Here is a 10,343-nt window from a genome sequence, read left to right as displayed (position 1 = left end):
ACATATTTAATGGTCCATTTTCGAAATATCATATGATAGTCAGCTTGATAGCGAGGCAGTGAGGACAAAAACAATAGAAACACGTTGAAATGAATATGAAAAATATTTACATATCATCCACTTTCCTTTGTCTTTGTCTTCACTACCTCACTTTTAAGCTGAATTTTAATATATCGAAAAAAGCCTATTGCGACGCAGGCTGCATAAAAAAATATATTTCCCCTTGGTAATAAATGTCATGTTAGAGTAACATTTCAACTGTATCGCAAAAATCGGGGGTTTACAAAACAAAAAAATTGTGACATGATAACTCCGTTCCTTTTAAGTGTCGCCCACATGAATTAATTCCTATATGTTAAATAAACACAATGTTTTTGTTTTTTAGAGTAATAATGTCAAGCTGTTAACCATCAGCACTGACAGGGTAAACATACGGGAAGAAGTATTGTACGAAATTGCCGGGATCAACGTGCTTCTCTGCAGCAGCCTTGAGGAATTGACTGCCAGCGTGGAAAAGATCGCTTCCATAGCATGTGATGGGTAAGAAAAAAATCGTTATGGAACAAAGCATAGGAAAGGTAAGGTAGGCTTTCTCCTGAGATTTTGTTGTATTTTATTTTACTTTATAAGTGAACTGTTGAAACCATGATAAGCGGTCCTAGGGGCTCGTGTGTGACCGATTACCTTGCCTTTATGAGTGAACTCATCTGTCCTTTCAAAATTTCGGAACTGTGTTGGCTTAACAATTTTAGCATTCAATTTCAAGCAGAAAGGGTCAGTTTTTATTTTATTTTATTTGAACTAGTTTTTTTTTTTTTTTTTGCATTAAATTTAGGCTAAAAAGTCTTAAGGGTGGTGCCTACTATTATTATTGCGCATACGTTCCTCGCATCTCGAGATACTCGAGTTTCCTAATATGAGTGATGCTCACTAATACAGTGATATTTTTGCCTGGCTTAAAACTATGCGGAGAAAGCAGAACTTAGCAAGTAGTCTCGCTATCCCAAAAAAAAAAAAAAATGGGGGTAACCGTGCATTTTTCAGATATAATTAAGCTTCAATTTGGAAAAGAACGACATGCGTTGCTTTGTATTTCACAGCTTTGAGAAAATACTGTTGATTAATACACCTTATTCCAAAATGGCCACCATTTAAATATTCTTTTTTTTTATTCAAATTAGCCCTGGATGCCTCGTTCTTAAGCTTAAAATTCAAAAGAATATTTTATCTTGAACGAGGCAACAAGGGCCAATTTGTATGTGCATAAATCAGCGGCCATTTTGGAGTAAGGTGTATTATCTAGAAATACCCGGTCAGCCCCAAATTTCTTTTTGGATATCAATAACACTTGTTGAGATCTGCTTTTTCCGCATATTCAGTAAACCGCGCAAAAATACCTTTGAAACCACAACCTAAAGAAAAGTGCGGGGAAATACTGACAATATGCCACTTTCAAAAAGTCCATATTTACTTTGCTTACGCTCCAATTTTTTGCAAAAGCATTGTCTCCAGTTTCTCTTGGGACTAATAATGATCCTAAGAGGAAATAAACACAATGCCTAGGTAAAATTTCGGAGGGCAAGCAAAGAGTATTTTGAAAGTGGCCTATTGTACACTGTCTTTATGGCTGAAATTATATCTCACTTGTCATATTATGTGGGCGATTGTTTCAGTTGCTAAGCTAATGTCTTTTTTGGGAGATCAGTATTCCTAATTTGTAAAATACGCTGCTGTGCGAGATTGGCCACACGTGACAATTTTTGCTGCTTTGTTTCACAGGAATGAATGAAGCTGAACACCTGCTAAGAAGCAAGCTTACACAGTGAAAAATGTCGGTTACCAGACTGCAAGAGAAAGCTAACCATTTTAAAATCAAGCTTCAGACTTCACCATTATTCAGCAATGATCTTATATACATACTAATTAGTTTAGGTAAATAATCGGCACATTTTCTAGTCAGTTGATCTTTAGTGGTTAAGTGGATAAAAGTGGGTGCTCCGGATTCAAATCATGTCCAGGGGCTGTTTTTACTTTTTTTCTTTTTATTTGCTACCACAAGTCCTGGGACAGAGTGATCAAAATGGAGGATAATACTTCATTTAAGGCAAAGTGACAATGAAGGATAATCCTGAGGAAGAGATCGTGTTGCCATGTGGTGGGAATACCTCTACCCCAACCCCAGTCCTTCGGGGCCGGAGAGCCTGCTCGCAGGCTGTCCATTGACCAAAATAGTGCGCAGATTTCAAACTTATATATAGTATCACGAGGACATTAATTTTTTTAATTTGGGACGCTTTTTAATTGACTCTCGCAAAACTAAAAACAATTAATGTAGTGACTTCTGTTACCGCAAAAGTGTAATCAGCGCCATGAACGGATAAGTGTTGAGGCAATTGTAGGTTCTTCAGCCAAACTATGGGGAAAATCGAGAAAGCAAAACGTTATTATCGAATTTGGTTTTCTTTTCGTTGACTAAAAACGGCGCTACTTTTTTAAACAGTGCTGGCTACACTCTTTCGACACTCCATTGAATAGTATTGTTTGAAAGAGTCGTCAGAGGCAACAGATTCTCGGGACAGTACTTGACGGCACGGCAATGTTTTATAAGGAGAAGCTGATACTTGCGTGTTTGTCCTGGTACTTTTTAAATTTATTTATTCTCCTTTTTTTTTTTTGTTCTTTCACCGTCACTTGTAAAGAGGACAACAACAGAATTGCAGTACAAACAGTATTAAAAGTTATATAATATAGGACCAGTATGCGATCTAGACGTAGACATTGTGACTGCGCTGACTGGCCAAGAGACGCAGCGGTGACTATATCAGGGATTTAAGAAACGACGACGGCTACGACTACGACAACGCCACAAAGCAATAATATCATTGGTTAAAAGAGCATAAATAATCGTGCTGCACGGATTTTAGCAAGTATATTTGCGGTCCTCTGCATAACGACGACGTGAAATCACAAAATTTGAAGTTTTGACGACAACGTAAGCATGCAACAGAGAATCCTTCATTCTCTATTTTAAATTTGAAACCGCTCGTACCGATTTATTTTTAGGATACTTTGCCCACATTTTACGACGCGAAATAGACTGAATAATCGCGAAAGACCTACGATAGAGCCAAGTTATATTTTGAGGTGACGTTTTCGTCGACCGTCGCCGTCGTAGATCTTAAATTCCCTTATATAATATCTACGACTGCGACGGAGTCGAAAACGTAACCTCAAAATACATAAGTTTGCACCATCGTTGCTCTTTCGGGATCACTCCATCTCGTTCATGACGCACACACTGTGAGCGAACTATATCTTATTGTAAGAATAATTGGCACGAGCAATTTCAAAGTAAAGCCATGTCCAAACGAGAGCAAGACTTGATTGTTGAAACTCTTGAGACCTCATGAGAATCGATGAGAGTGATCGAGAGTTGGCCAAACGAGAGCGAGAGTTTGTCGAGAGTTTTAAGGGCAAAAAAAAGAGAGAGCCTGGGAACCACCCTTCTTTCGTAAAATAATAAATGTCACGAAAAAAAATAATAATAATGATTTCAAAAATGTTAAAAATACCAAAAGTTGCCGAAAATCGCAAAGGTTGCCGAATTGCCCTGCTTACAAGACAATCTAAATTTCTTAATAGGGCCTAACAATAAATATTACCAAAAAATGGAGTTTAATAAAAAGACAAACATTAATTAACATGGATGATCTGAGTAAAGAGGGGGACTGGGGAGGAGGGAGGGAGAGAGACAGACTGCATCGAACCCCATTTTTTCCCTGTTCCCTGTGAGCGAACAGAGGGAGCAGTAGCATAATCTGGATTTAGGGAAAAGTTTGTAAGCTGCGACGAATTTTCGAATTCATCACTTCTTACCACAATGGATCACGTTTCACCAGCACTCACTACCTTTAACCGGAATGCATTGCGCCACGAATAACCTAAAGATAAATAAACAATTCTGAAATCTGACTCAGTTTAACTTTGTTTTTCATCATTTGGTGCAGTTACGCCTCCTTCGAGAAGAATTCTAGAATCATAAGAAAAACGGAGATGAAATAATCGTTAATCAAACTTGCGATTCTTTGGTTAAGTAACTGACCGTATGGTCGATTCGGATGGCGGGTTTCGAACCGCCGGAAGGTTTATTATGAAGTAAACTTAAGATTAAACTTTTGCATGGGTGGTTCTCGTGATATGCCGGTCCAAAAAATAGGCGCCAAGAGAAAGAAATCGATGTAGTCCTTCAAGATTACACCCTGCCCAAACGCCTGACTCGAATCCAAGTTGAATTCGGTATTGACTTCAGTTGTTAGCACAGCAAAGTAATCTATAAATTTGTCTATTTGAATCAAAGCGCTGGCATGATTACCCAATTAAGTTATGTCTCAATGACCTTGTAATTGCACTAGTGTAATCGATTGTCGATTCGATTCGATTCGGATGGCGGGTTTCGAACCGCCGGAAGGATTATTAAGTAAACTTAGGATTAAACTTTTGCATGGGTGGTTCTTGTGATATGCCGGTCCAAAAAATAGGCGCCAAGAGAAAGAAATCGATGTATTCCTTCAAGATTGCACCCTGCCCAAACGCCTGACTCGAATCCAAGTTCAATTCGGTATTGACTTCAGTTGTTAGCACAGCAAAGTAATCTATAAATTTGTTTATTTGAATCAAAGCGCTGGCATGATTACCCAATTAAGTTATGTCTCAATGACCTTGTAATTGCACTAGTGTAATCTGCCTATAGCTGCAAATTAATCTTGCAGCTAAAAAACATTTGGCGCTCTTTCTGGATCAGTTAGCACAATGATTGATAATGCCCTTGTGCGGCCGATCTTATCAGTTGGTTAACGTTTCTTTATCCTTTACTATTAAAATTCACTGATTTTTTATAACCCCATATTAGGTGTTTCTTGTATCTCATTGGAAACGTTAAATAAACTTTAAGAAGAATCGGGAATTTTATTGATGAGATAATGTTTATTAAAACGAACGCTATATTTAACTTAAAAGGGTGTTTTTTTATATAAGGTGCTTTTTGGATAATTATTTTTATTAATTTTTCATATAGGGGACTTAGCCCACATACTCATAATGATCCTTTTTTTTTTTCATTGCTTCAGTCAATCATTTACATCCCCAAAACTGAGCAGTTTTAATTTTCTCACTATAAATACCCGGACAATTAAATTCATTTTCAAACTGCAATGAAATAATCGTTAATCAAACTTTGTAGAATGACTAAGATTAAACCGTAAAACACTTTATTTTCAAATGTGCTGCCATTGATGCAATCGAAGCTGACTTAAGTTAATCTTGCCCTTTGCTTCAAGCCGTAGCTCTTATTACAGTTCTACAGACATCTGTTGATGATTGCCAGGACAGATTTTAAGTTACGATTTTGTTTTTTGGACATCTGAGGGATCTTTCGATTCCCGGGATCTGGTACAAGGGAAGTTTGGAGTGTCTTGCTTTCTCACTTAGCTTCACTTTAGAGCATGCACGAATTTCAGATAAGAGGCTTATTAGCTAGAGTTTTGAATTGTTTTTCCCGTTTACATTTCCTCGGTATTGACTTCAGTTGTTAGCACAGCAAAATAATCTTTGAATCAAAGCGCAGGCATGATTACCCAAGTAAGTTATGCCACTTGTATCAGACCAAATAAACTAACTTAATGGCTGGTTTCAGACAAAAACAATCTATTGTATTCGTTCCTGAAACGTAATGTCTCAATGACCTTGTAATTATACTAGTGTAATCTGTTTATGGCTGCAAATTAATATAGTAAGCTTAAAAAACATTTGGCGCTCTTTCTGGATCAGTTGGCACAATGATTGATTATTCCCTTATGCACGCGGCCGATCTTATCAGTTGGTTAGCGTTTCCTTACGCTTTACTATTAAAAGTCACTGATTTTTAATAATCTCATAGGTGTTTCTTGTATCTGCTTGGAATAAATCGAGATCAACCTTAAATAAACTTAAATAAACTTTATTTAGAAGAAGAATCGGGAATTTGAATGATGGAATAATGTTTATTAAAAACGAACGCTATATTTAACTTGGGGGTTGTTTTTTTCATTGCTTCAGTTAATCATTTATACCCCGCCAAAACTTACCAGGTTCCATTTTCTACTATAAATACCTGGACAAGTAAATTCACTTTCAAACTACGATTCTTATAAATTAATTTAGGAACTCGATAGTGGCAAAACTCGAAAAATAAATCAAGTAATATACTATTTTAAAAACAATTGAAGAGGAGTTGACTAATTGAATGCTAATTAATTAACAATAATTTTTCGCTCGAATGAATTTTCTTGCTCAAGTGAGTAACGATAAATTATCCAAATCACACTATAAATGTATTGCCTCAGCTCAAAATTGTCATTCCCTCCGATCAACCGGTGGCTTACATTTTCTTTCAGAAAAGTAATAAAAACTTGGGCAACGCTCTTGGCGGATTAAAAATTTTCAAGTGGTCTGACAGAGAAGTTTACAGACAAAATAATTTCTTCATTTGGAGATTTTGGAAGGTAAGTTTTCATAAAGACGGTATATAGATTGGCGGTATTACAGGGAGAATGGGGCAGAAGTATTGGACTCTCGTTTTGTTCGTTTTCTTCGAGATAAAGTTCCTATAAATAATTTCTATATTTTAACCTTATATAGTTATATTCAGTATTGGGAAGTTCTTAGAATCAAATTGAATAGAGAACCCCTGGATTATTCACTGCAGTGCTCCCTGTTGAGATATTGTGGAGTTCGTAATCTTGCGCAATTTACAGCTTTTTACTCTACAGGGACTGGCAGATCTCATTTTACTCAAAAGTTGTTTTCGTAGGTTCAAATTCATTACATCTCCCTGTCGCTTGAAATGTTTATGGAAAAGATATCAGCGGTTTTGCGATTTCGCTCCGATTTTTACTGCCACAAGAGTCTGATTTATCTCCAGCGATCGGAATTTTCTTTAATACACAGGCTTGTTCTAGAACCAAAAGTCTTCACCTTCAAATTCGAAATACATCTTATATATAAACATAGATTCATCAAATCATAATTTTGGCCAAATTAAAATGATATAACAAAGCTTCATTTTCTAATTGTTTTTCATAGGGAGTTCCGCGCGCACGCAGTACCATGGTTAAGAAAATCCAGTGAATGTAATATCTGATGGTTGAATCGTAATTGAATGAATTAGTCTGAACATATTATTCTGTCGGCACCATAGAGAGGCTCCTAGGGTATTATGGGAGTTGTTAGGAGTATTTATGATTTTTGGCGGGAAATTTTGGTCATTGCTGCTCGGTCTGTCTCTCTGTTTGCTAGCTTTTCTTTTTATTTCGATCAAGTTTTTTAAACGACCTACCAGTTTGTAATGGTAATAGGACTTCGTGGAGTCCAATTCGGTCTGTAATCATACGAGTGATAACAAAATCGGACGACCGCGCATCGGGAGTCCGATTTGTTTATCACCAGTACGATTACAGACCGAATTGAACGATACGAAGTCCTATTACCAATTAACCATATACATCACAATTTCAGAGAAAAAAAAGCAAAGGTATGAAAGAATGGGAAAATGTGCGTTAAAAGACTGACAAAGGAGGCGTAAATTGTTTAATGTCGCTCTAAAAGAAAGAAACAAAGCCCCAATTTAGGATTCTGTGTGCTGTTGCTATGGTCACTGAAACCAAGGTTGTGATCGATGGATCGATTTAAACTACAACTTTTAATGTGATCAGCTTATTGAACTGCGTTATTGAACTGTCTGATAACAACTTGGCAAGTGATTTAGTGCAAAATAGGAGTTTTTTTTTTAAACCAATCACAATCCAGGAAGTTGTAATTGTTATGATTAGTATGGTTATATATTACCGTACTAGGCTGTAATCAGTATTTGTTTGAATTATTTGACTGACTGAAGCACTTCAATAAACTTTCAAATTGAAACTCGGTCAATTCCAAATTTTTGGAAACCTATCGATGCGAGAAATGTTGGTTTTGGCTATGACGTCATTGTACGACCGTCCCTCCGTACGTTCAACTTTTCATGTAAGCCCATACGTGAAATTTTGCATTACTGGAACCGCATTTTTTGGCGGGAAGTTGCATTGCCAGCGTACTGCATTTGACACAGAGCCTCAATAAAACAACAGAGAGAAAGAGAGAGAGAGACAGAGAGAGAGAGAAAGATAGAAAAGAGAGCAAGAAAGCCTCGGCTCGGAGCCCAAACGAGACGAAATTATAGTGAAGAGAAGTGGAAGAAAGAGCGAACACGAGGAAATCAAAGCTGAATAATGATGAAGAATAACGGCGAAAAGAGTAAGAAAGGTCACAGAAAATATACTAATTTGTAACAGTGAGTAGGCCGGACATACTGCAATCCAATGATATTTAAAAACGAATTGATGTCAGTTTTTGATGCGTCTGTCCTGTTATTATTTGATCATGAATTTCGTCATAACATTGTCAAAGTAGCTGTGGATCCACGAGACGATAACCGAGTAGATCCGCAGACAATTTTGACAATTTTATGACCAAATTCATGATCAATAACAGAACAGACGCATGAAAAACTGACATCAAAAGGCAGAGGGGTCAAAATTAAGTCAAAACACGAGAAGAACGCGAGACAAAAATACGCGAAAATTCAATTTTATACAATCTGACGCGACCAATATCGCGTCAATATCGCATAAAATATAAATTTATGTGTCTGTCCGCTTATTGACAATAAAAATTACCTAATGAGCGCACGAGAATTTTGCAGTCATTGTACAAAACTACTATTGCTGTTTATGTTATTGGATAAAATGTTTCTTTTTTTCTTTAGTTTAGTTCTTCTGGGATCATGCTGCTGGTGTATATGCCGTTGCTGAGTGCTTTTGGTGAGTAGGTCACAGCAATCAGCTTACCCAAACCGAGTATCTTTCATATGAAAAGTAATTGTTGTGACTTTATGCCCTTGAAAGGGCGAGTCATGAATACTTTGTGAGAGAGAGAGAGAGAGGCATTCATATTTTGCGAATGACCTCTCCATTGTGTTTGTAATGGCACGTGCAAGGAGAGACGCTTGAATGTGAAAAATCGCGAGACCCCTCGTTCGCAAAGAGAGGGTCTCAATTGGGGGAGGGGTGGGGGGTTGTTTGCTTTCACTTCAAACAGTTAAATAACTTCCCTTTTCAAGGCCAGCGGTTGTCTTTCTTCCGTCACGATTAACTTATGTGAAAATCAAAGAAACTCACAATTCCTTTTATAATACTCATATTTCAGATGGATATGAGCGGCATAAAACTGCTAAAACATGCAGCAAGCAAAACTAACCGGTTTCAGATAGTCTGGACAATTTTCTGGTCAGCTTTGTTTCCAGGATCTCTCTTCTTCCCTTTCCTCGGAACGAAAGAGTCTGGGAGAGAGAAAAGTAAGAAGAGAAACCCTGTGAACGGAAAGCAAGGGAGTTAAATCGGTATCGAGTGCTCTGAAGTCTCTTAATATTTCAAAATACCACCCATCCCACTTTTCATAATTTAAAAAAATTCATGCTAAATGATCTTAATTTTTATAACGGCTAACGGTTAATTTTTGGTGATTTCAAGCTTAACGGGTACCATTTTTCGACGTTTCACTGCTCACGGTTAACACCATTGAGACCCTCAAAGAGTCAGTGAGGAACCTCACGTTCCAGGTCCCTTTCTTCCCAATACCTGAAGTTGTCCTGAGCAGTCCCCTTTCACTTAACTTCCCGATAAAAGGGATTCTATAAACTTATTAATTCTTTTGCTATTATTTGTTTCATTGTCCCTGAAAAGCCCCTTGAGGGGGGAACCAATTGATTACATAAGAGAGCCCATCCGGCCCTTCTGTTATATTACTATTATTCCCCGATTCAATCCGCGATCAAGACCAATCCCCGAACGGAGAAGTTGCTTATTCACAGGGTCTTCCCTGTAAGGAACTACAGTTGGACAGAACTCCATCCTCCTTTAGCATTTTACACGTCAGGTTCATGTTCAAAGAGAGAAATATTTACGTCTGCTATTCCGTTCCCCAAAGCATTAAACCAGTAAATGAGTTTGTCACAGCCAACTGCCCAAGAAATTGTTTATTCACGATATTCATAGGGCTCAGGGCTTGCATAGTTAAATTCGCTTGATCGTACGTTATGTTGATTAATGTTTTTGAAAGAAATGTATATATTGAAGTGAGGGTTATAGACGAAAGATTGAAGTGAAACGTGCACTTAACTGGACTACTTAAGCGATTGTCTCTTATCGCCAGATAATATAATCATTTGTTTCATTCATCAGTCCACTCACCGGAACACACAAGACCGACAA

At 37.4% G+C, this 10,343-nt stretch overlaps 2 protein-coding genes across 7 annotated transcripts in view; both read left to right on the top strand.

Moving 5' to 3' along the window:
• Positions 1 to 1,374, top strand: part of LOC137996764 (uncharacterized) — a 3,801-nt gene extending 2,427 nt beyond the window's left edge. Inside the window, exon 3 of the mRNA XM_068842344.1 lies at positions 386 to 1,374. Coding sequence (XP_068698445.1) covers positions 386 to 544 — 159 coding nt within the window. The 3' untranslated portion in view covers positions 545 to 1,374. The remainder of the gene's footprint in view (positions 1 to 385) is intronic.
• A 5,024-nt stretch (positions 1,375 to 6,398) lies between these two features.
• Positions 6,399 to 10,343, top strand: part of LOC137996760 (uncharacterized) — a 67,634-nt gene continuing 63,689 nt past the window's right edge. For 3 of the 6 annotated variants that reach the window (XM_068842331.1, XM_068842332.1, XM_068842329.1), the window contains exons 1-2: positions 6,414 to 6,539; positions 8,840 to 8,894. In XM_068842331.1, coding sequence (XP_068698432.1) covers positions 8,858 to 8,894 — 37 coding nt within the window. In that variant the 5' untranslated portion in view covers positions 6,414 to 6,539; positions 8,840 to 8,857. Of the gene's footprint in view, positions 6,540 to 8,839; positions 8,895 to 10,343 lie in introns of all 6 variants that reach the window. The other 3 variants (XM_068842333.1, XM_068842334.1, XM_068842330.1) reach the window with 2 other exon arrangements.

The sequence above is a fragment of the Montipora foliosa genome, chromosome 3 (assembly GCF_036669935.1).
Source record: "Montipora foliosa isolate CH-2021 chromosome 3, ASM3666993v2, whole genome shotgun sequence".
Lineage (NCBI taxonomy): Eukaryota > Metazoa > Cnidaria > Anthozoa > Scleractinia > Acroporidae > Montipora > Montipora foliosa.
The sequence above is the reverse complement of the archived record's forward strand: the minus strand, read 5'-3'. Positions and strand labels throughout refer to the sequence as shown.